At 44.2% G+C, this 26,480-nt stretch overlaps 1 protein-coding gene across 1 annotated transcript in view; it reads right to left on the bottom strand.

The window, feature by feature from the left end:
* Positions 1-26,065, bottom strand: part of GALNT2 (polypeptide N-acetylgalactosaminyltransferase 2) — an 85,438-nt gene extending 59,373 nt beyond the window's left edge. The window contains exon 1 of the mRNA XM_066611420.1: positions 25,909-26,065. Coding sequence (XP_066467517.1) covers positions 25,909-26,019 — 111 coding nt within the window. The 5' untranslated portion in view covers positions 26,020-26,065. The remainder of the gene's footprint in view (positions 1-25,908) is intronic.
* Between the last annotated feature and the right edge of the window lie 415 nt (positions 26,066-26,480).

Here is a 26,480-nt window from a genome sequence, read left to right on the forward strand (position 1 = left end):
CTTGGGGTTTCCAGAAAACTAGAGTACTCAAACCTTTAAGTCTCTCCATTTGTTAATGATGGTGATAATGGTTCTTAATGCCACTGTTGACTGCTGTTCACTTTGCATGGTTCAAATGTTAGTCTGTTACAGTTTATTAAATATTTTATTACACTATTTGGTTCAGAATATTTTTTTCCTGTTTTCCTCCTCTAAAAACTAGGTGCGTCTTATGGTCAGGTGCGCCTTATGGAGCGAAAAATACGGTATTATTATTATTATTATTATTATGTGATGCAATGAGGGTACTATCAAAGGGCACTATCAAAATGCTATGAGGGCACAACATACATAAATAGAAATTACCCGCAAAGCCCGCATAGCCACATTTAATTTCAAGCAAGAAAACTTATCAAAAATGAATTGATTTGTCAACCAGTAGTTGAAAGTCAGGAATGTTAAATCTCTTCAAAATCTTTAGAAGGGATTTGAAACCATTATAATGTATAAAACAAATCAGAAAAAGGTGCCAACAATTCCAAGGGGACACTAGTGTTGTTAACTAGCAATGACACAGACGTAATGAAGAACAGTTCCTTTACAACACTGGTTCCCAACCTGTGTAGTTCATGAGACTCTAAGAAGTGTCCACAGGGTCTGAGGAGAAAAAAAAATGACTGTCTTTGATCTAGCATCTCATAGAGCAAGCAGTAACCCACAGACCACCAGAGAGGGCTAAAGTGTTGGCTGTGGGTGGTCCATTCTCTGCCCTCTCTAGTAGTCCATGAGTAGACTGCTCAGGAGACGCTTCCTCATGGACCACCACTGCAGGTGGAGAATGGACTGCCTGCAGCCGCAGCCCACAACAAAATCTTCCCTATAAAAAAATCTAATCAATATCTAATAGATCTGCCCTATTACAAATTTATTTTTTTGTGAGCAGGGGTAGGGGGTTACTTGTGATCCACAATGTTTCCAATTTTTGCATCAGTGATCCATAGTCTCCTAAAGGTTGGGAACCACTGCTTAGAAAAAGAATCTATAGAAAGGAAGAGACATTCCACATGCTGCAACAGGGACAACAGTGCACTCTCTGACTAGCAACACCTTAAGCTGGCTTTTTGTTTGACTGCTATTGTAGTCAAGTTTTGGTGTTTTTTTTTCCTCCAAAAGGAGGATGTTCCAAGTTTTTTGCCTCACTGAAGAAGCACAATAAATCAGACTGACTTAGCAACTTCTGGCTGATCTTGAATCTGGTATAACTGCAGGTCATGTATCACAAGAAAAAAATTTAGATGACCAAGTCAAATGGAAGTGACAAAATGTCTTGTGCAATTGAATGAGAAAGTCCCTGGAGAACTGCTGCAAGTCAGTGCACAGGGAATAATAGAATAGATGGACCACTAGTCCAAATCAGTATATGGTAGCTTCATTTATAGGCAAGAAGTGCTCGGCTAACAAGTCATTTTGACAGCATATACCCAAGAATTAAGATCTCCAGTGTGAAACTGCAAAACAAAAATACGCTATTTGTAAACTAAAAACAGCCTTCAGAACATAAGATCAAATTGCAGTCAACCGAAGATCGGTTTCTATGGAACACAAAGGTTCAAATCTCCACTTGACACTCGCTCTATTGCCTTTAAGCAAGTCACTCACACCTAGCTTACCTCACAAAACTGCCAAGATGATAAAATAAGGTTACCTTGCATTCCCCTACCCTGGATTCCTTGGAAGAACAGGAAACTAATGTGACAACTGCAGAACAGCTATATAGTGGTGCCTCGCATAACGAAATTAATTCGTTCCGCGAGTCCTTTCGTTATGCAAGTTTTTCGTTTTGCGAAGCGCGTTTTCCCATAGGAATGCATTGAAATTTAATTAATGCGTTCCTATGGGCAAAAAAAGTCAGAACAAAGTCAAATTTGGTTTATTAAGTGCTCTTTAAAGACATACCGTATTTTTCGCTCCATGTAAAGTGAACAGCAGTCAACAGTGGCATTAAGAACCATTATCACTGTCATTAACAAATGGAGAGACTTAAAGGTTTGAGTACTCTAGTTTTCTGGAAACCCCAAGAACTCATCATCGCTAGAGTCAGAATTTATGAAGATCATTTGCTCACAATCACTGACATCGCTGTCTTCCTCCCCCTTCCCTAGGGTGAATGTGAGCATAAACTGACATGAAGATCCGCCCCTTACTAAACTGACATGAAGATCCCCCGCTCCCTAGGGTGGACGGGATCATAACCTGACATGAAGATCCCCCGCTCCCTAGGGTGGACAGGATCATAAACTGACATGAAGATCCTCCCCTTACTAGGGTGAGTGTGAGCATAAACTGGCATGAAGATCCCCCCCTTAAAACAAACCCAAAAAAAAATTCGTCTTGCAAAGCATGGGTCATAAACATTCGTTGTGCGAGTTAACAAACTTCACGAACCGCTTTCGTTATGCGAGTTTTTCGCTGCGCGGGGCATTCGTTATGCGAGGTACCACTGTACTTGCATTCAGAGGGCAATTCAGAATGGGCAGCATTGATAAAAACAAGAGATGGCTATCTTATGAAAAAATTTCACCTGAATAATTTCAAAACAGTAATAATAATTACTGTAGCTATAAAGGGTCATCTAACATCGTTCTGGCTCCTTAGTGCCACAAACTTCCCCAGCCAAGCACAGTGCAGTAACTACATAGCTACTTTGGCTTTATTTCTATATCATTGATTTTCAACTTTTTTTATTTCACAGCACACTGGCAAGACACTAAAATGGTCAAGGCACACCATCAGCTTTTTGACAATTGACAAGGCACACTGTGCTGTCAATGGGGCACATCCCCCAGTGGTCCTATTGATAAATGACCCTCTCCCAAATTTCCACGGCACACCTAGGGACCATTCATGGCACACCAGTGTGCCATGGCACAGTGGTTGAAAATGGCTGTTCTATATTCTACCGTCACTGCTCAAGAATTAGGGAACACAAAAGCAGAGGGGTTGAGAAGGGTACAGTAGAGTCTCTATACCGCTTGGCTACCAGAAGTGGTAGGGAGTCCTTCTGACTGCCAAGGGCTCCACAAAAAATGCTGCAGAGTGCACACCTTCCCCATGTCAAAGCAAAATATCTTTGGCAGCAGGGAGGAATACAGACGTACAAGCTCTCAGGTTGCTAAAGCAGTGGGTTGGACTAGGCTCACTATTCATCTCTGCAGATTATTTCAGAGACAAAAAGAAGAAAAGAGAGATTACTCTCAGATCTCATCCTTGCCCCCAACTCCTCCTTGTTTTGGTGAAGGAATGCTCTCTCTGAAGATAAAATTATTGCAGAAGGACAGGGGGTCTTTTCTGAACAAAGTCTCTCCTTTCCAGAAATGAATAAAAATAGGGGAGTATCCTCTGCTTTGCCTGTTGCACTTCCTCCACACTACTACTGCCTACTATTTATAAAATTTGCACATTATTCTAGAATACGAGTTAAATATGCGCCAAGAGAAACTAGCTCTGTTGAAGTTAACATAGCAATTTTAGGAAACAGCTCTAAACTCTTATTAGAAAATTAAAGGATACATCTGTGCCTTGTGAAAATAGGGCTTCTCTAAGTTGGTGCTCCTTCCATGCAACACATACTGACCTTGAACATTCAGACAATATCACTGAGAAAAATGTCTACTATATATTTTATGTATCTGCTCCTATTACTCACTTGCACGCTCAAAATTATGGAGAAGGAGGGGTTGACTACAAACAATTTAATACTACTAGCAGCCTTTGCTCTACCATTCAACCTTCAACAGTTTAGTGAATGGCTAAGATCTGATGAAGCCCCAGGTGATAGCCTAACTCATTAAAACGAAAGCCTGTCACTAGTTTCCCCAAGTCCCTTTTATCCCAGTGTGTCAAAGTTTTTCCCAGAACATGGATTTTACCTTTTTCTTTTTCTTGGCAGCCCCACAGATCACTTGGCTTTTTGCCTTGCTTTTCTTCCTTCTATGCTTTTTGTAGGCAAAGGCAAGTAATACCAACAATAAAACCGGAAGGGCAAAGAATAAACGAGATGGGCTTCCTTAATTTAACTTTGGCAGTTCCAAAGTGAACAAAGACACAAAATTACCTAATATTGTAAAAAAGTATGGTTACTTTGCCTTCCTCCCTGCTTGTGTGACTCTTCATTGTCTTATACCTGCATCAAACATTTAAGAACACACAAAAGGTATCAACTACCATCTTGTAATGTTCCACTCAACAAAGGCTAATTCTTATGTTTTAGGAGTGCTATGTTACCATGCCTCCACATTCCCACTAAACTGATGGCACTCATCAGTGCAGTCGTATGGGCAAAACCAACAACATGGTTATTTCCAAAATTCACTCTGGTCCATCATTGGAAGGTGCAACACTTCGCTTGCATAACTATTTCATCACCCCTCCCACATGACTTCACCATTTCAACACTATCAGAGTGGCACGGTACATGACTGTGGAGAAGTAATATAAGAACTAGGTCTTTATCTTGTTTAGAATGACAGACTTAGAAAAGTGTGACCAAGTTCAGGTTTCAATAGTTAACCTCCTACAAGGGGAGAAACAATGAACACACAGATTCCAGACACTGTCAAACTTGACCCACCTTAAATAGTCACTTTTATATTCATTTTAAGCATGTAGGCTATATTTTTATATTAGAATTTGTTTCTGATACTGCATTATAACCAGCCTTGTGCTTATTTCAGGAGGAAAATGCTAGGTAGAGAAAAAATAAATGCCTCCAAACATGCACGTAGAAGGCTTTCATCACTTGAACAGGCTAGAAGGCAGCTTTTAATAAAAGAGAAGACTGGGTGCCTGAAGCTCAAAAAAGTTGTGCCTGCACCAAATCTTAAGTTTCTTTAAGAAAATTTGACAGAGAGAATAGGAAGCCAGGCATATATGGCAATCCAAAAGTCCCAGTTCCTGGAAGGCTTTTTTGTTTTGCTCCTTCAAAGCCCTCCGCTGCCTTGCACTTTTCACAAAGACTATTGGGGGCAGGAGCCAGGCATCAAAAACTATTACCTCTATAGATCTATTAGGTATGCCAAGATACCCAAAGTGAAGTTTGATAAAGCGACAAGTCTCAGTTTTTTGTCTTAAAGAAAGCAAGACCTTCTTTTAAAAAACAATTGATCCACATATTAATTGTCACTGCTAGAAAGGGCTTCCTCCTGGCATCTCCTCCTCCTTGCTGTTCCCTAAGCACATAATGCAGCTCTGTGTGGTGCTGCCTCTGGTAGAGAAGCTACCCATGAAATGCACAAGAGCCATGGACCCTCATATCCTGCTACACTCCTGCCTTTGCTTGCCAACTTCACCATCCTAAACCATCTGAAGGTCTGCTCTCCCAAACAATTCTGCCCTTTCCTTTTTACTCCTTATGTTTCAAAAGGGTACGGAAGGGCCACAATATATCCATTTCGTATTTCAGGGAAAGTGCAAGGAACACCCTGCACATTATCCTGAAAAACTATTCTCTTCACAGTCTCTGAATTTAACCCATTTCTGCCTGGCCCACAGGTGTACAAATTTGGTTCCTGTTGCATATATGCAACAGCAGGCAGAAATGGCTTAAACAGCATTACATTGATTTGCTACACAACACAACTTAGAGCAACTCACTCAAAGGCAACAATAAGCAAATTTCTCTTAGCATGAGTAGAATAGAATCAGGAACTACAAGCATCACCAAGAATGCTTTTAAAAAGGGCAATTTTTCTCAAGAGTTCTAAAATAGACTCAGTGTTGGTTACACTTCAGTACACTGCGTTAAAATGTAGCCCTTTTGGTCCTAGACACTAATCTCAGCTATCATAAAGCTAAGCAATTCCTCCAAAGAGTTATTTTTAAAATTCCAGGAACTATTTAAAAAAAACAACCCGAAGATGCTGGAATAAGCCACACAGCACTGAGCTTACCTGACCAAGGTTTGAGAATCCAAACTGTCTATAGCTTATGCAAAAGCTTTTACTGATTGCATTAAATATTAATATTTTTCTCTCCATGTGTTTTTTTCTAGTTTATAACAATCCTGATTCATAATACATGTGACCATTACAAACTAGACAAATTCAAAGTTAAAAACCTTGGCACCATCACCATCTTGAGCAGTGGCTTAAAACATTAAACCTGGGGAACGCATAGCTAAAAGTAATGAAGATTCAGTGCCCAAAAATGCAACAGCTTATAATGGCTCATCACCTGAGAATGATACTACCAGACAGTCTTTTCTTCTTGCCACAATTTTAGAATCACATCCAGTTTCGTTACAGAAGACCAATATTCAGAGATGGAGAGGGCTGCCCTTTCTGGTCCCGTGAGCGGATGTTTGAAATCTCTGTTGATGCCTCCGGGCCGGCCGTGAAGTTGTGGGCGCTGCTGCCCCCCTTCCTGCGGGCTCTCCCCGGGAGGTGAGAGCTTGAAGTGGGGTGGGCGGGTGACAGTGGCTGTCAGTGGCATCTGCCTTCTTGGGTCCAACTGTGGCCAGTTGTGTGTGTGTGTGTGTGTGTGTGTGTGTGTGTGTGTAGTCGGGGTGGTGATGGTGGAGGTGTTTTGTGTGTGTGGTGGTGGGGTGGGGTGGAGTGTGTGTGTGGTGGAGTGTGTGTTGTGTGTGCGTGCAGTGGGGTGGAGGGTTGAGGTGTGTGCTGGGAATGGTGGTGGAGGTGTTTTGTGAGTGCGGTGGGGGTGGGGTGTGTGGTGGGGTGGGGCTATTTTGTGTTTGTGGTGGGGTGGAGTGGTGTGTGTGTAGTGGGGGTGAGGTGTGTGTGTTGGGGATGGTGTTGGAGGTGTTTTGTGAGTGGGGTGGGGCTGCTTTGTGTGTGTGGTGGTAGTGGGGTGTGTGTGGAGGGGTGATGGTGGAGATGGTGTGTGTGTGTTTTGTGTGTGGTGGGGCTGTTCTGTGTGTATGTGGGGTGGGGCTGTCTTCTTACAGGCTTATTTGCAATAAATGCACATTTTGCTGCCTGGAATAGGATGCTGAATAGAATAGGACATTGTATATACATAGGTCATGGGTACAACTTGTTGTCAGGATTTGGGAAAACATGTGGCTCTTCCAGGCCATCAGACACAAAAAACATCTGGATGGTGGGAGGAGAGAAGGGGGGGCTGCTTTAGCATTAAGGAGAAGCACAACTGGCATATTTCTTGTGCTGTTAGCTTTCGTCAGCCTTGCCAAATGTGTGTGTGTGTGTGTGTGTGTGTGTGTGTGTGTGTGTGTTGATCTGTTTTCCCCCTTTCTTCTTTTGTGGGACTCAAGGCAGTCACAGGAGGAGATTGTGAGCTGCGCGCTTGGGTCACTGAGGCCGGCAATCCATGCGCCGCTGAGCCGGGGGGCGCACGGCACTGCTCGGGCGGCAGCCAGGAGGTGCTGCCGGCCTCGGGGGGGGGGTTAGACCCAGAGAGAGGTGGGCATACGTGGCAGACTTCGGGCACAAAGTTGGACCAGGGTGAGGATGAGGAAGATGGTGGTGGTGGGCTCCCAAATCAGACACTGGGGAGGAAAGTTCAATGGGGGGGGGTCCTGGCTTGGAAAAGTCCCTGTTCCCCTCTTGCCTTCTTGCCCCACTCACTCTGCCCCCCCACTTGTGCCCCCCCTGTACAGTGCCCCCCCACTTGTCCCATCCACTCAAGATCCATTCCCCTGGCCCTCATTCATCTATCCCCCTCCCAGCCACTTAAGCCTGAGTAAGAAGGATGGCTTGGCTAGACCACCCTAGTGTGCCACTAACAGTCCTCAGGTGTGCCCTGGGGGGTTTGGGGCAAGCTCAGGCATTACAAAGTAATTACAAGTAATTACAAGTTTAAAATAAATAAAATGTATTGTTATTGTAAAATAAATAAAATATATTGTTATAAAACAATAAAATATTGTTTATTTATAAGCTATAAAAATGTTTATAGTTAATTATGTTGTGCTGTGCAATATTGGCTCATGTGGTTATGCACGGTACACCAACATACATTGTACACGTAAATGTTATACGTTATGATGGCGCGAACATTGTAAAAAAACTGGTAGATCTCCGGGCCTTGCTGGGTTTCAAAGTAGCTCTCGAGCCAAAAAAGTGTGAGCAACCCTGCATTACACGATGGTTGAATAAAATGGCATTTGAATAAAAAGTCATAACCGATTCCATAACATATTAGATTCCATTGCAAATTCCCATGATTTTTCAGCCATGTTGATCAGTGGCTGAAATCTGCACCAGCTACATCTGTAGAGTACTTGGCTTTCAGATACAGTTCTGAACATCTGAATACATCCTAAGAGCAGCATTAGTGCATCTTTTGCAATGTTAAATTGCCCCATCATGATGATTACTATGGTCGTCTATCAACTGGCATAGAATACAACTGCCAACAAGGTCCTAACAGGCTCCTCTGAGCATTGAACGCAAAGCCCAAGAACAAAATGTATAGTGTTCAAGGTTTGGATAGCCCAGAACTACTGTAATTATATAAACAAAACACCACTCTTCTCTTGAACATCTTAAAGTAGCTTTACAAAGAAAACACTGATTATCAGATACACTTTGGGAATCGGTTTTGCAGTTCTGAGAAAAAATGCCTCTTCCAAGAGCAAGTCAGACATAGTGGAGGTTCCTCCCAGGTAAGTGTGGATAGCATTTCAGCCACAAATAATGAAAAAACCAAATCATTTTGTTTCAGTAACTTGAATATCAATCTTATGAGACTAGTAATGTTTTCACTATTGGCACATTAACGGAAAATTCATTCTTGGATACACACACTTTCTATAGTGCTAGTCAAGTATACTGTCAGTCCGTAAATGCTGAAGTATAATAGATATGCTTAAGAATATTATCATTGATGCACCATAGTGCATTACATGCCCCTAGTGTTTTGCAGAACATAAGAAGCCTGGGTATAAATACAAGGGGACTCTCAATAGCTTACAATCCAACATTCACAGAGGCAGGGATAAAAAGAATAATAATTCCATATTCTAGCTACATTCATTTGTGTTTCATTGCAATAGGGCAGTTGCTGCCAAATTCCCTTCCTTGGTGACCATGTGTGATGGGTCTGGGGCCACTGAGGTCAGGATGCAGCAGGGTAAAATGGCAGACGACCTGAAAGTCACTTTTGGGTCACACATGCACCCCGCATCACTGGCCGCATTGCACAGCATTTCTCAAACTATGTGTGGTGACCCAACAGCATGAACCACAGTTTGGGAAACACTGCATGAAATGGTCAATGACACAGAATATATGCATAATCCAGAAGCAGGAAACCCGCCAGAGAAGCAGTTGGCCCTCTGGATGGTGAGGGAGGGAAGGAAAGGGGAGATAAAAGAAGACTTAGAGATGGCAGAGAAATTGAATGAGTTCTTTGCATCTGTCTTCATGGCAGAAGACCTCGGGCAGATACCGCTGCCCGATCGGCCCCTCCTGATCGAGGAATTAAGTCAGATAGAGGTTAAAAGAGATGTTTCAGACCTCATTGATAAATTAAAGATCAGTAAGTCACCGGGCCCTGATGGCATCCACCCAAGAGTTATTAAGGAATTGAAGAATGAAGTTGCTGATCTCTTGACTAAGATATGAAACATGTCCCTCAAAACAGCCACGGTGCCAGAAGATTGGAGGATAGCAAATGTCACACCTATCTTTAAAAAGGGAAAGAGGGGGGACCCAGGAAACTATAGGCCAGTCAGCCTAACATCTATACCGGGTAAGATGGTGGAATGCCTAATCAAAGATAGGATCTCAAAACACATAGATGAACAGGCCTTGCTGAGGGAGAATCAGCATGGCTTCTGTAAGGGTAAGTCTTGCCTCACGAACCTTATAGAATTCTTTGAAAAGGTCAACAGCCATGTGGATGCGGGAGAACCTGTAGACATTATATATCTGGACTTTCAGAAGGCATTCGACACGGTCCATCACCAAAGGCTATTAAAAAACCCCACAGGCAGAATTAGAGGACAGATCCTGTCATGGACTGAGAACTGGTTGAAGGCCAGGAAACAGAGAGTGGGTGTCACTGGGCAATTTTCACAATGGAGAGAGGTGAAAAGCGGTGTGCCCCAAGGATCTGTCCTGGGACTGGTGCTTTTCAACCTCTTCATAAATGACCTGGAGACAGGGTTGAGCAGTGAGGTTGCAAAGTTTGCAGACGACACCAAACTTTTCCGAGTGGTGAAGACCAGAAGTGATTGTGAGGAGCTCCAGAAGGATCTCTCCAGACTGGCAGAATGGGCAGCAAAATGGCAGATGCGCTTCAATGTCAGTAAGTGTAAAGTCATGCACATTGGGGCAAAAAATCAAAACTTTAGATATAGGTTGATGGGTTCTGAGCTGTCTGTGACAGATCAGGAGAGAGATCTTGGGATGGTGGTGGACAGGTCAATGAAAGTGTCAACCCAATGTGTGGCGGCAGTGAAGAAGGCCAATTCTATGCTTGGGATCATTAGAAAAGGTATTGAGAACAAAACAGCTAATATTATAATGCCGTTGTACAAATCTATGGTAAGGCCACACCTGGAGTACTGTGTCCAGTTCTGGTCGCCGCATCTCAAAAAAGACATAGTGGAAATGGAAAAGGTGCAAAAGAGAGCGACTAAAATGATTACTGGGCTGGGGCACCTTCCTTATGAGGAAAGGCTACAGCGTTTGGGCCTCTTCAGTCTAGAAAAGAGGCGCCTGAGGGGGGACTGACTGAGATATACAAAATTATGCAGGCGATGGACAGAGTGGATAGAGAGATGCTCTTTACACTCTCACATAACACCAGAACCAGGGGACATCCGCTAAAATTGAGTGTTGGGAGAGTTAGGACAGACAAAAGAAAACATTTCTTTACTCAGCGTGTGGTCGGTCTGTGGAACTCCTTGCCACAGGATGTGGTGATGGCGTCTGGCCTGGACGCCTTTAAAAGGGGATTGGACAAGTTTCTGGAAGAAAAATCCATTATGAGTTACAAGCCATGATTTGCATGTACAACCTCCTGATTTTTAGAAATGGGCTATGTCAGAATGCCAGATACAAGGGAGGGCACCAGAATGAGGTCTCTTGTTATCTGGTGTGCTCCCTGGGGCATTTGGTGGGCCGCTGTGAGATACAGGAAGCTGGACCAGATGGACCTATGGCCTGATCCAGTGGGGCTGTTCTTATGTTCAGAAATGACTTCCAGGTCATCCACAATTTTATCCTGCAGCATCCTGGTCTTGATGGACCAGCAACCCAGCAGAAATCAGGTTTGGGGCCTGGGGCCATAGGGAACCCACTGGGTTGTGGGAGGCAGCAGAGGGGCACCTAGGGGTCTGGTCTCAGCAGGGTTGTGGGGTAAGGGGGTTGCATCACCTGGGTCCTTCTCCCCACCGTCAGGGGCTCTCACAATCCTAGTCAGCTTTGGCTCATGGGCTGGCCAGTTTCTATTCCAGCTGGCAGCCTAGCCAGTTCTGCCTTCACTCCTGGCTGGGCTGGGCTTTATGCTGGGAACCAGCCGCCTTAGGCTCAGCCCCCTGGGAGGATCCTAATGCTGACCACCTGAGCCCTCCCTCCATCTTCTCACCTCTGCCTCCCTTTCCTGCTCTGTCTGCCAGCTGGGCTGCAGGGGCTGCTGCCTGCACCATCGCCTCTGGAGTGGGCTGGGCTTGTGAGCAGTGCAGCCCCTGCAGACCGGCAGGCAACGGGAAAACAGTGAGCTCCAGACCTCTGGGTGGTCTGCTAGAGGCCCGCCCAGCCAGTCAGGGACTTGCCTGGTTCCTGACAGCCCAGGCACCTAGGTCGGAACCAGGCCAGGTCCGCTGCTGCGCGCCTGCTCACAGGCAGGCTGCACAGTGACCAACCATGGAGGCTGCTTGACACCACCCAGGCCTGCACGCCCCCTGCTCCACAACTTCCAAAGGTTGGAGTGGGGCTGCAGTTGGCACCCAGTTGTGGTCTCCGTTTGGTGGGCCACACACCCCTCAGTCGCAGCTTGCCATAGCTTGCTCCTGGAAGACTACAGGTTGCTCCCCTCCAGCCTCGACGCTGCTCTCCCAAAGGGCGTGAGGGTACACCTACGGCAACCTCCTGGCTACATTTCCCCTGTGAGCTGCAGGGGCTAAGGCAGGCCCTTTGCCCTTCCTGCTACTGCTGCTCAACCTGGGGGCTGGCTCCCGGGTGGCCCCACTCCCAGAGGAACTCTGACACAGGTCATAACCTACAGTTTGGGAACCACTGCAATATGACATGATATAAGGGGTTGTGCCAAAAGCTTCATGGAGAAGGTGGATTTTGAATTAACTTGGACCAAGGATCACCATTTAAAAAAAATTTTTTTAACCCCAAAAGAAAACACAGAGGGCAGCTCTCAAAAATAAGGACCAAGCTAGCAAACTTCTAGAGCCACTATGTTCTTCCAGGCTACAAAAGGGGAAGCAAATGTAGTAGTCTCTATGTCCAAATTTCGGCTTCACCATTTTGCTGCTGTTTTATCACTGGTTTTGTTTACCATCTCTATGCCGCTGCTGTTTTTAAACACTTTTAAATGAGCTGTGTAGGTACTATGTGGGTGGACATTTTATAGATTTTGTATACTGATGCATATTAATAATGCTGCTAACCACCTTGAGTAGCATTTGGAAAAAGGTGGGATAGAAATGTTTTTAAATAGAATAAATAATTTTCAAACAGTTGCTGGATCCATGAAGTAACATTTCTTTTTATGTCATGCCTAGCTTGGGTTCCACAAACTTTTGGCAAACGAGCTCAAAAGCTTTTGCAAGTCTATTATTCATCACTGATACAAATCCAAATTCAAGTTAAGCTCCTCATCAATAATAAAAAAAGCTAATGAACCTGTCAGCTCTGCCAACTAATTTTCTAGCTATATTGCAGAGCCCTACATTAGCAATGTTCTTTAAAAAGCTTCAACCACACAAGAAACTCTGGCACATGAGGACAACGATCTTGACATATCAAATAAGCCTATAAGAGGTGCCAACTCTTTATTTTTTGTCCATTTTTCCCTGGCAGGATTCACCAACTTGAAGCCTATTTCACCAACATTTCTTTCTTGAGCCTAGAATGGTTACAAATTTCTTCCAGAAAAGCAAAGCTGATGCACTCGTGATTAGCCATGTAGATCAAGATCACTGTGTGCATGTGAAACATTCCCCCCATTAAGCTGCTGCTGCTACCACTACTATTCCTCCTCCTGTCCTAAAGCCCATATCTGAAAGGCTGCCTTTTCAATACCATAACTAAGAGTCATTAATAAGAAGCGTTGGTTCTCAAGCCAAACCGGATCCTGTCACAGTACTAATCTCAAGGACAGTTCTGCTATTTGCACAGCTCAGATCCGAAGAGGAGAAGCAATGTGTATACATTGCGTGCCCAAGGGGGACGTCTCTCAGTGGATTAGTGCACTGTGATAAAAAGATTACCCTTCCCCTCTGGTACAAGCCAACTCAACTCTGGAGGCAAAGCCTGGCTCAAGATCTCAGAAGTCGTCTATCCACTGAACAGAGGCAGCAGTACTCTTGGCACAGGAGCCACAACTGGATGATATAATTACTTAGTTATACTACTCTGTTTCATGCAACAGGAGCAGCCCAGAACATTTGAAATTTGATACCATGGAACTGACTCTATAGAGGACGTAGGTACACAGAGATGTTTTAATTATCCAAAGTACATATGGATAATTAACATCTACCATGGAAGACTTTTGTTTTAATCACCATCTCATTTTAAAGTACAGCTACTATTTAAAATAATCTGTCAAGTGTTAAACTCAGTTCTTATCATTTATTATAGTTTTACAATTATTTTGTCATTCAGCTGTCACCTAGAGACTACAAGAAAGCCAGATGTTTCACTAATGGAACTGAAGAGAACATTTGCTAATTAAAGCATTATAAAAGTACTGTTAACTACTGCACAAACAGCTGGATAACTGAGAAAAAGAGTCAGCACTCAATTTGTTAAAGCCACAGTAAAAAGCTGCACCTTCCTCAAATTTTCATTTGAATGTCTCGCTATCTGTTGGCATCCTTCAGTCTCAGAAGACTATGATATCACGCTCTGAATGGTGGTTCTGGAACAGAGTATCCTCTCCAGTGCGTGAAACCTGGGTAAAGTAGATATGGAGGATAGACTGTTTCCCATGCAGCAAATCTCTTCGCTCACAACAGGAGAGGAAACTGAATGCTTTCCACATGCGCTGCCTCCAGTGCATCCTCGGCATCACCTGGCAGGACAAAGTTCCAAACAACACAGTCCTGGAACATGCTGGAAATCCTAGCATGTATGCACTGCTGAAACAGAGACACCTGCGTTGGCTCGGTCATGTCATGGGAATGGATGATGACCGGATCCCAAAGGATCTCCTCTATGGAGAACTCGTGCAAGGAAAGCGCCCTACAGGTAGACCACAGCTGTGATACAAGGACATCTGCAAGAGGGATCCGAAGGCCTTAGGAGTGGACCTCAACAGGTGGGAAACCCTGGCCTCTGAGCGGCCCGCTTGGAGGCAGACTGTGCAGCATGGCCTTTCCCAGTTTGAAGAGACACTTGGCCATCAGACTGAGGCAAAGAAGGAAGGCCCATAGCCAGGGAGACAGACCAGGGACACACTGCACTTGCTCCCAGTGTGGAAGGGATTGTTACTCCCAAATCGGCCTTTTCAGCCACACTAGACGCTGTTTCAGAACCACCATTCAGAGCGCAATATGATAGTCTCTCGAGACTGAAGGTTGCCAACAGTATAGTAAATCCCCCCTCTCCACGTCGCTGAAATGGACCAATGGAAAGGCAGAGGCCAATACGGTTGGTTCCAGCGGCATCACAGGAGTTGACAGAACATGACTGTGTTCAGCCATGAACTGCCTCAGGGACTCCGGCTCCGGATTTTGCCTCAAGGTTGACTCCTGAAGCCTTTTCCATAACTGGATGTAGCCACAAGGCGGTGGAGGTTTGGGATCAGAGTTTTCCTTCTCTCAGATGAGCTGCCTTCCCAGGCTAACGAGTCCCATCTACCCGATGGCCTCTTACGACAAGAACAGCCAAACTGAGGGCCTATTCTTAACCCCAGCCCCCAGGGGAACTCGCTATCTACAATTTTGTTGAAGGCCATGAAAAGCTTTCAGCACTGTTTTATTAGACAACTGACGTGGCACACTAAATGCTTCTGTATTTTGTTTGTATATTATAAATAATTGTGACTGCTTTGAATTCCCAAAGAAAAGTGAGATAAATATTTAAAGAAAATTAAAAACCACTACTAGCAAGATTCCACTGAGATTGTATATAGTATAGTTCTATAAATACAACAGTATACAGTTATTTCCTATACAATAAGCTTACCACTATGTGTGGAAAAAGCTTAACCTTAATTTGATGAACTCCCTTTTTGTATTATTATTATTTGTATTAAGGGTTATTAAGGAATTGAAGAATGAAGTTGCAGATCTCTTGACTAAGGTATGCAACTTGTCCCTCAAAACAGCCACAGTACCAGAAGATTGGAGGATAGCAAATGTCACGCCTATTTTTAAAAAGGGAAAGAGGGGGGACCCGGGAAACTATAGGCCGGTCAGCCTAACATCTATACCGGGTAAGATGGTGGAATGCCTCATCAAAGATAGGATCTCAAAACACATAGACGAACAGGCCTTGCTGAGGGAGAGTCAGCATGGCTTCTGTAAGGGTAAGTCTTGCCTCACAAACCTTATAGAATTCTTTGAAAAGGTCAACAGGCATGTGGATGCGGGAGAACCCGTGGACATTATATATCTGGACTTTCAGAAGGCGTTTGACACGGTCCCTCACCAAAGGCTACTGAAAAAACTCCACAGTCAGGGAATTAGAGGACAGGTCCTCTCCTGGATTGAGAACTGGTTGGAGGCCAGGAAGCAGAGAGTGGGTGTCAATGGGCAATTTTCACAATGGAGAGAGGTGAAAAGCGGTGTGCCCCAAGGATCTGTCCTGGGACCGGTGCTTTTCAACCTCTTCATAAATGACCTGGAGACAGGGTTGAGCAGTGAAGTGGCTAAGTTTGCAGATGACACCAAACTTTTCCGAGTGGTAAAGACCAGAAGTGATTGTGAGGAGCTCCAGAAGGATCTCTCCAGACTGGCAGAATGGGCAGCAAAATGGCAGATGCGCTTCAATGTCAGTAAGTGTAAAGTCATGCACATTGGGGCAAAAAATCAAAACTTTAGATATAGGCTGATGGGTTCTGAGCTGTCTGTGACAGATCAGGAGAGAGATCTTGGGGTGGTGGTGGACAGGTCGATGAAAGTGTCGACCCAATGTGCGGCAGCAGTGAAGAAGGCCAATTCTATGCTTGGGATCATTAGGAAGGGTATTGAGAACAAAACGGTTAATATTATAATGCCGTTGTACAAATCGATGGTAAGGCCACACCTGGAGTACTGTGTCCAGTTCTGGTCGCCGCATCTCAAAAAAGACATAGTGGAAATGGAAAAGGTGCAAAAGAGAGCGACTAAGATGATTACGGGGCTGGGGCACCTTCCTTATGAGGAAAGGCTACGGCGTTTGGGCCTCTTCAGCCTAGAAAAGAGACGCTTGAGGGGGGACATGATTGAGACATACAAAATTATGCAGGGGATGGACAGAATGGATAGGGAGATGCTCTTTACACTCTCACATAATACCAGAACCAGGGGACATCCACTAAAATTGAGTGTTGGGCGGGTTAGGACAGACAAAAGAAAATATTTCTTTACTCAGTGCGTGGTCGGTCTGTGGAACTCCTTGCCACAGGATGTGGTGCTGGCGTCTAGCCTAGACGCCTTTAAAAGGGGATTGGACGAGTTTCTGGAGGAAAAATCCATTATGGGGTACAAGCCATGATGTGTATGCGCAACCTCCTGATTTTAGGAATGGGTTAAGTCAGAATGCCAGATGTAGGGGAGAGCACCAGGATGAGGTCTCTTGTTATCTGGTGTGCTCCCTGGGGCATTTGGTGGGCCGCTGTGAGATACAGGAAGCTGGACTAGATGGGCCTATGGCCTGATCCAGTGGGGCTGTTCTTATGTTCTTATGTTCTTATGTAAGTTACTTAACTACAGCAGTGATTTCACAAACAGGTCATGCAGACAAAGCTAAATAATATGTGGTTAACAGCTTTCAGCTAAATCAGTCTGGACTGGTAGTGTAGTTCCCACCTCCTCATAAGAGCATCATGGCAGGTAGCCAGCAAGCAAGCACTCTAAACTGCTAAAACTAACTCCAACTCGTTTCATTCGATTTGGAGAACAGGAAGGGCAGAATTTCTCACTACTTTAGAGACTCTAAAAATCAAACCATTGAAGTGACTGAACTCTATTTTCAAGAGAGCAAATAGGCTTTCAAGACACAACCCATTTTGATAGATACTACTTTCTATTTGGTGCCTCAATAAGATGGTTTTAAATAGTTACTCCAAATGTGAAAAAACACTCATATATACTGTAATATAAAGATTACCATGTTTCTTTTGTTACTTCAGATCTGTGCCTGACAAGAGCTTCTACTAATACTAGAACACAGTTAACTGCTGGATTTTATATTCTAAAAAAAAGTAAACAATCTTTGTCTCCTCTGCCTTCCAGAAGACTTAGTACAAATCAAGATTTCACTTAGCACCAAGTGAAGCTCATCAACACAAGTCTGTTTAATTCTTCCTGTATCTATTTTAAGACTATTACTATTGGGGGGGGGGAAATCATCACACAATTCTTTTTGCTTAATATCCAGTTCAGTCAGGAGAATTCAAAAGCTTGCATAAGATTTTTCTGGGTTGGTTCTACAGGTGTTAAGGAGTAACTATTGATGTGTTTGAAATACAAACACATCATTATCAACAAAATGAACATACAATGAAACATTCAAATAATGTTACCTACTCTTAAACCCAGAACACACTGAAACATAAGAAAAATACACCTATCGTTTTACTAATGTTTATTGACCCTCCCTTCAAGTAGAAAAGAATGAGAACAGTATATAACTAATTTGATCTTTAAGCCGCTCTAGGTAGCTAAAGCTCCTGATTAAATCTTTAAAATAATTTAATTTGAGAGAGAGAGTAAAAATAGAGACAGTGGCTTGTCCCTGGTTCACACGTTTTTTCTACTGAATAGCTTCTACACACAAAATTACATATAAGTAACTACACAGAATTAACCAAACGTAGCTTTTTAAACCACTGCTAAATATTTTTCATTCATCAGCATGTTACAAAGCATGTGCAGAAGGAAGATGTAACTGGAATAACATGGAGCAAGCACCAAACATGCGATTTAACAAAATCCAGTGAAAACAAAAATTCAGTGAAGGTTCTCTTTACATGAAACAATCTGTTGGGAAATTTATGAATTCTAGTATTGAAGTAATGCAATCAATCTTAAATTTGTTTTCTATTTAACACTGCAAGTTACAAGAGTTTTTCCTCTTATCACAATTTAGACTATTTTTGAAGAAAGTCCCATCCCATCCTCAAATGGAAAAAATTCAATCATCTTTGCAGGATACTGGCAGACTGCCATGCTGGACTCATTCAATAAGCTACTGTTCACCTGTCTGGAAAGCAACCATATGAAAGCCACATGAGTCACCAGCATATAGCAGTAATGACAAATTATTCATCTTCAGTTGGTTAAGTAATTTAAGATCCCACTCCTATGCATGTCTGCTCAGAAGTCCCATTATAGTCAATGGATCTTACTTCCAGCTAAATGCAGATAGGATTGCAGGGTAGGTTTACACACAAGAAGGTTTACAGTTTACAACTTCCCCATTTGAGTATTATTAGTATCCTGTTTAGTTAGAGCTATCTGTTCAATTTGGGGGCATGACTTTCCATTTTATGGGAAGCTAAACAAGAACACATAGGCTATCCTATTCCATGCCTTTCAAAAAGAAGACTCTCCCTAGTACATAACGTTCTAGACCAGGATCCTGGATTCTGGGAACACAGTCTAAGTACTATATCCTTAATGGACTGCATCTCATTAGAATCGGGGGGAAATGTGTTTGGCAGAGAGGTGATCAAAGGAGCTTTAAACTAAATCCTGTGGGTGGCAGAGACAATAGCTCAAAAGCACTAAAGGCACACACTTGAGTGCTACAAGAACAGTTTGTGGGGTAACCTAGCAAAACCACAATAAAATAGAAAGAAACACAAACAGTGCTGATGTAAGAGTGCAAAGGACCCTTACACTAGACACTTATGACGGCCCTTGCCTATTCCCCTGATAGCACATTGGGCAGCATTATTCCTGCAAGTACTGATGGTCTGAGGGTCAAATCACCCAATCTGACACCATCCATTGAAGCATAATAGCTATGGTTTGCAAGGTCTATACCAGAGGTTCTCAAACTGGTAGATCGCGACCCACCAGTTCGTGTAAAGGTTCCCCCATCCCTTTAAAGGACAGGGGAAGGGAAGAGGAAGGGAAGTGATCCCCAGGATCGCGCCCATATGGGGGTGGCGAGGAGGGCTGCTTGTGACTTACTTTATGAAGTCAGGGCTGCAGCAGGCGTGGGGAGCCCTGCGCAGTCCTGTCTTCATAAAGTAAGTCACAAGCAACCCCTCACCCCCCCTTAGTGCCTCTATCCTGGGGATCGCATTGTTGCCCTAGCCCCCCCATAAGAACTTACTAAGGGAGTAAAGCTCCCTCAAAGTTTGAGAACCACTGGTCTACACAATAATGCACAGAGTACTACAAAGGAAAAAACAAGATGAGCTTGAACTCCTAATAGACAGAGGAAGGTAAATACAACTTCCCAAGTATAACCAAGACTTGGCGAATAATTGAATATTGTACCATTCAACTGCTACTTGTTCAAAAAAAAACAACATGATAGCACTCTCCCAGACACAACTATAAGTCACTTCCACTCACATCTGGAGGTATTCCAAGGCCCTCCAGGCACTGACCTAATTATACACAGAATTTAACATCCGTGGGGGGGGGGGGGGTCCTGGAATGGATACAGAGGGCCCACTGTACCTGTAAAGGTATCACATATAAAAGGGCAAAAACCCAAGGGGCAGGACTAAATCTAATAGGTTTAAGTTATAGAAGGGTAGATTTCAGTTGAACATTCAAAGAAACTCCATTAGTAATTTGACAAGAGAATCAATTACCAGTGGAGTTGAGAAATCTCTCCCTCATTGAAGGTATCCAAGCAGTAGTTGGGCAATGTTCTGTTGGACTTCCTAGCTCAAGATTTCCTATATCTATATCAAGCAGGAGGCTGGACCAGATGGCCTAGAACAGTGGTTCTCACACTTTTAGCACTGGGACCCACTTTTAAAAAATGAGAATCTGTCAGGACCCACCAGATGTGATGTCATGACCAGAAGAGACATCATCAAGCAGGAAAATTTTTCACAATCCTAGGCTGCAATCCTATTCACACTTACCCAGGAGTAAGTCCCATTTACTATCATATACAAGCATATACAGAGTAGCCGGTTCAATGTACAGGTCTTTAACAGTTCCCCAAATGCAGTCATATACCAGGGTAGCATCAAGTCTAACACATTAAAAATAAAATATTGACATGAATGGGGATTCACTTGGAATTGGCACATGACCCACCAGTGGGTCCTGACCCACAGTTTGAGAAACACTGGCCTAGAAGATCCCCCTCCAGCTCAATGAGTATAAATATCCCCAAGAAGTTTGGTAAGAACCCAGGCCTTAGGGTAGGATATCATTGCTGATTCAGAACTTCAGTCTGTTAATCATCATGCCGTTGATTTATTTAAAGGGAAATATAATGTAACCAAAAGAGGCAATGATCCTACAATCTGATTATCTTTGAAGCACGAAAAGCAACTTTCTCTTTCAAAAACAGAACAACAAATCCAAGTACAACTCAGGGATTTAACTGTTTTCTTGTGCTTTGCATCAAAACAAAACAATGGCCTATCTGTAAAATCAAACATTACTGAAGACAATTCATGCAATATGTTATGCTTTCTTTTAAAAGAGAAGTTTGTAAGACATTAACTTTGCTGTGAATCTTCTTAACCAAGCACTACTCCAGCTTGTTTCGAATCAGTGCATGTTTTCATTACCTGTTACAAATCATGATTTTCCCTGGAATTCATTCATTTACACATTTCATGCTAAAAAGTCCTATCATGTTTATTACCCAAGGACAACAAAAAGTGCTTATGAATTCAAACAACAGAAAATGTTGGGTCCCAAACCTAAATCAATCCCTGCAAACTGGGAAAGAAGAACCACCTTTTTCAAGTTATGAATCTCTTCTATTTAGCAGGATTTAGCAGCAATCACCCTTATCTGTAAACCGCTTTGTGAACTTTTAGTTGAAAAGCGGTATATAAATAATAATAATAATAATTCAATCCAACATAGCGTCCCCCTTGTGTTTCTCTCTAGACCCAGAGGGAACCATTTTCTCATTCTTTTTATTACATAAGCCACATTGTGAACTTTTTTTGAAAAGTAGCAAACAGCTCTTGAAAGCCTTAAAATACTTGGAGCATTACCCTGTGCATGTTTCTTCAGAAGCAAGTCCCACTATGTTTAATGGAACTTACTCCCAGGAAGTATACACAGGATTGCAGTTGTAAGGCAGTAAACAGAAAAGCTGCTGGAAATCACACACAGTAGTATGTGAACATTCTAAACGTTTTGAAACTATACATTACAAACAAAGCACATTACTAACCTGTTTTCCATGTCTTTCATCCCATGAAAGAAAATATTTCAACCTTCAGTACAGTTAGTATTACAGAAACTGTCTACCATGGATTTCTTAAACAAAAGTTAGATATATTTTTTTCATTACTGCCCCAAAATTCTTTGATGTTCAGACTACAGGACAAGTCAGCCAGCTAAGGACACCAGTAGACGTTAATAACCATGGCATAATTCTCTCATGCCTGAATAGCAACCCAGAATATAAAGATCAATGCAGCCTATTTCCTTACGTGCAAGCATGCAAGAGCCAGAATGGTGTTGCACTTAAACTAGGAAGATCCAGGTTCGAATACCTGCTCAGCCATGATGCTTCCTGGGTGACCTTGGGCTAGTCACTCTCTGTCAGCCTAACCTACCTCACAAAGTTGTTGGAAGGACAAAAGGGAGCAAAGGAACCAAGTACACCATCCTGAGCTCTTTGAAGGAAGTATACAAATAAGAAAATATATGGAAGGCAGAGGTATAAATTAGATGTTAATGAAATTATAAAAAATATAATTTCAGTTTCTCCAGAAAGGTAAGTCAGCATATTGATTTGGTAAGAGACGTATATTCAATATACAGTACAGTATTGTAAGAAAGAAATGGCAGAAACTGAGACAACAGAAAGAACAGCATAAGAATATAAGAATATAAAAGATGTTGTGAGAGAAGAGGAAAACTGAGGCAAATGATTAAATTAATGGACTAACACTCTATATATATGCTTAACCTTCACTAAATAGGTCATACCCTGTAAACCAAATAATCCAAGACTTTGGCCCACCAAAGTCAGTATTTCACAGTAAATGACTTGATTTTGAATTAGAGTAATAAAAAGATTCAATGCATATCCTCTTTAGGAAAATCAGGATTTCTATTCTCCCACCACCACACACACAGTTCTATTTTCAGGTCTGACATTCCACGTTAATGAGCCTTTTACAACAATTTCAAAAGCCATTACATTTACACACCTCTTCCTCTTCTAACAATTACTAAGCCATTCTAAAGGTTGGGATTAAATGTTATGCTTCACTGAAAGAAAATAGAACCCTAAATCACCAATCTATATATAATTGTTCATTTCCCCCCCCCCACACACACCTATAGCCACAGTTCTTCAGCTAAGCCATTACTTAAGTCTTCCTAGATCCATTTTAAGTTGCCTGTCCACTTTTATGAACTTTATTTCTCCAATATTCTTCATTGCTTATCCGGTAAAGTGGCAAGTATACTAAAATATGCATGCACGCATCATAAGGACCATTGAGAGTTCTTAGCAATGCCCAGAAAAATCCTGCCATGTTTATGAAAAGTTAGCAAATATCTGGAAACATTGCATCTAACACCTCTGGATCACATTCATTATCATTTTGACAATTTCTTAGCACTAAACACAGTCCTTGGCTTTCAAAGAAAATCAAGATATCGGCACTACCAATTCTGGGCACACATGTTCAGCTGGCTGAAACAACAAGGTAAAATAAACATGAAGCCAACATTTATCATGTGCTTCCGTAATCAACTGAGCAACATTGAAGTCATGCTCTAACCCAGTGATTTTCAACCTTTTTCATCTCGTGGCACACTGGTAAGGCACTAAAATGGTCAAGGAACACCATCAGCTTTTTGACAACTGACAAGGCACACTGTGCTGTCAATGGCGGCTCACATCCCCAATGGTTCTATTGATAAATGACCCTCTCCCAAATTCCTGCGGCACACCTGGGGACCATTCGCGGCACACCAGTGTGCCATGGCACAGTGGTTGAAAATGGCTGCTCTAACCACATACTGAGGAGAGAGTTGGTAAAACGATAGTGGCTGAAAGACAGAGTTGCATATCAGGACTTCCCAGACATTAATCTTTTTGCTGCACTTAACTTATCAGGTAGCCTTCAGCAAGCCCCCTGAACCTCATTTCCCTAGCTACAATATAGTGTTAATACCTACTTATTGCTTTACAGCGTTTCTGCAAGGATTACATGTGAAGAGTTCTGCACACTCAGAAAACACTGTACAGGTACATATGGGGCGGGGGGTGTGTGGTTCCGATACCCAATGCCATATTTTATATCTATTTCCCAAGACAAATAAAAACCCTTAATCTTTTTAAAAGCAATGGTTTGCAAACACTTCTTATATTCCAGCAATTTGCAATATACAATAGGAAGCCCTGGCAATAAATGCCTCACACTATTTTTAGACAAAATAAGTCCATCATACTGTTCTATTGTACAAAAGATAAAGATTGCCAAGTCACTGAGCTGAACTCTAAACATGCACATCAACATATACACCTGAACCAACCACCTGGTTCATCGTTGAACCAACAAACTGAACTCAAGAACTGTAATCCAATCGTTCCAATTTTAGTATATGTGCTGCCGAAGCGAGCACAGAACTGTAATCAATACATACAGCCCAAAATAATCCCTGTCCAAAGAACTAATAACGAACCAAAGGGCAAAAAAATTAGACAATACAGTGCATGTACATAAGAGCGACCATTTCTATTTTGTGTATACAGTATTCAGCACTATCCGAATATTAACAGAAAAACCAATAACAAGGAAAAAGCTAAGCAACTGACCCATAAAGAGCTTTTTCCCCTCTTTTTTGACACTCTAGGCCAGGGGTCTCCAAACCCAGCCTCGGGCCAGATGCAGCCTGCAGGGAGCCTCTATCCAGCCAGCGGGCAGCCTCTTGTCCCCTGAAAGCCTCTGGCCCACTCAACTGAACATGACCAAAACTGTGCTCTGGTTGCATCTGGAGGGCATTTTGAGGGCCAGGAGAGGTTGAATGAATGAGCCCGTTCATTCACTTATTCACTCATCTAAGTTCCATCTCTAAATTATTTATTTAAATAGTTTTCTGGCCCTCAACACCACACCAGAAAAACGTTTGGAGATCCCTGCTCTAGGTCAAGGCATCAAGCCTAAGCAATACCTAGAAATAAAGGATGCAGGATGTGATCCTAGATTAACTGCAGATCTCAACACAGCACACAGGGTGCAAGCTGCAGTAGAAGTCGTTTCAATAGTCTGTTTTATCTAGAAAAGAGGAAATGGACGTTCTCAGATATCAAGTGAAAGGGGTACCAGGGGGAAAAAGGCGACTTTGATCTGGCATACGGAAAGCCAGCCACCCCATCAGTGACTGCTTCCTCCAAAGTGGCACCAACACAGAGCCAACCCTGCCAACTTTCCCTGCCTATTTCTTGGCTCATCCCTCCCACACCGATTCCGCGCTGTGGCTGGCTCCAGTTCGCTCAGACATGACTCCTGCAAGTGAGGAGTTGCACACCAGTCTGAAGTCCACAAAGAAGCCATCTGCCTTTCCTTGTGGGGAGGGAGGGAGGGGGTGGAGAGTCAGGCGTGGGAAAGGGACACACAGCCCAATCCTAAGTGGGTCTACTCAAAAGCATGTCCCACAGTGTTCCATGGGGCTTGCTCCCAGGAAAGTGGACATAGGACTGTGGCCACAGTCAGCTTTGGAGGGGCGACTTTGGCTGCAGTCCTAGCCATAATTTCCCAAGAGCAAGTCCCATTGACTATAATGGGACTTACTTCCGAGTAGACGTGCCCGGGATTGGGCTCTTTCGTCCTCCCGCCTCCTGAGAAGGAAGGAAGGAGGCAGGCAACGGCGTCTTACCTCGTGTCAAAGTCTGGACCGGGTGGAGACGGGAAGCGGGAGACGCGCACGCCGGAGGGAACCGCGACGAAGCGAGAGCTTCAGCCTTCCAGTCGCGGAGGAGCACCGACCCTCCTCCGGGAGACCGGGCCTCTCCTTCCCCAGGGAGGAGGCTCCTCGCAGGCACACACGGCGTCGGGGGCAGCAGCCCCGGCCATGGGTCAGGGGAGGGGCGAGGAAAGCGCTGCCTCAGAGCCCCAGCCCAGGCATGCCTACCCAGGAGTAAGCCCCATTACAGGCAACGGGGTTTACTCCCAGGTAAGTGTGGGTGGGTCTGCAGCCTGAGAGCCCCAGCCCAGGCATGCCTACTCAGGAGTAAGCCCCATTACAGGCAACGGGGCTTACTCCCAGGTAAGTAAGGGCTGAGTGGCAGCAGACCCCTCGCTGTGGGCTTCCCCTGAGCGCTGCACAAGATGGAGGGAGGGGAGGGGGGCGAGAGCAGCCCCCCGGCAGCCACGGACGAGAGTGGGAAGGGGGTCTGCGGGGTACCCAGCCAGCCTCAGCCCGCCCGCCGCTCTCACCTTCCTGCCGCCGCCGGCGAGCGCGGCGCTGCCGCCCGAGTACACGTAGTAGGCGATGCCCAGCACCCAGAGGAAGGCGAAGCAGAGCAGCATCCGGGACCGGCGCCGCATCCTCCCGCCCGCCCAGCGCTGCAGCAGCGGCACCAGCCGCCGCCAGGCCAGCAGGAAACGGGCAGCAAGCGCCGCCGCCGCGCAGGGTCAGGGGGCAGAGGGCGAGCGCCCACCCCCGACCAATCGCGGGCCGCCGGGGCGGGGCCTCCGCGTCGTCATGGCAGCGGCACGCGGAGCCTCCTGGGGTCCCTCCCCGCAGTCGCCGGGGGCGGGGGAGTCTCCTCTCTGGCGGGAAGCCTGCGGAGCAGTCGCTGCTCTGCTGCGCCTCGTGTCCTGCGGGGCTTCCTCCATGGGCTCGTGTGTGTGTGGGCTGAGAGCCCAACCCTATGCATGTCTACTCAGAAGTAAGTCCCACTGTGTTCTGTGGAGCTTACTCCAGGGAAGTGTGGACAGGATTGCAGCCTTGCCGGGCTTTCCCCAACTGCTGGGGCAGGCAGGGAAACCAGGTGCACTCCTCTCCA

Source organism: Tiliqua scincoides, chromosome 1 (assembly GCF_035046505.1).
Source record: "Tiliqua scincoides isolate rTilSci1 chromosome 1, rTilSci1.hap2, whole genome shotgun sequence".
In the NCBI taxonomy this organism is placed as follows: Eukaryota; Metazoa; Chordata; class Lepidosauria; order Squamata; family Scincidae; genus Tiliqua; species Tiliqua scincoides.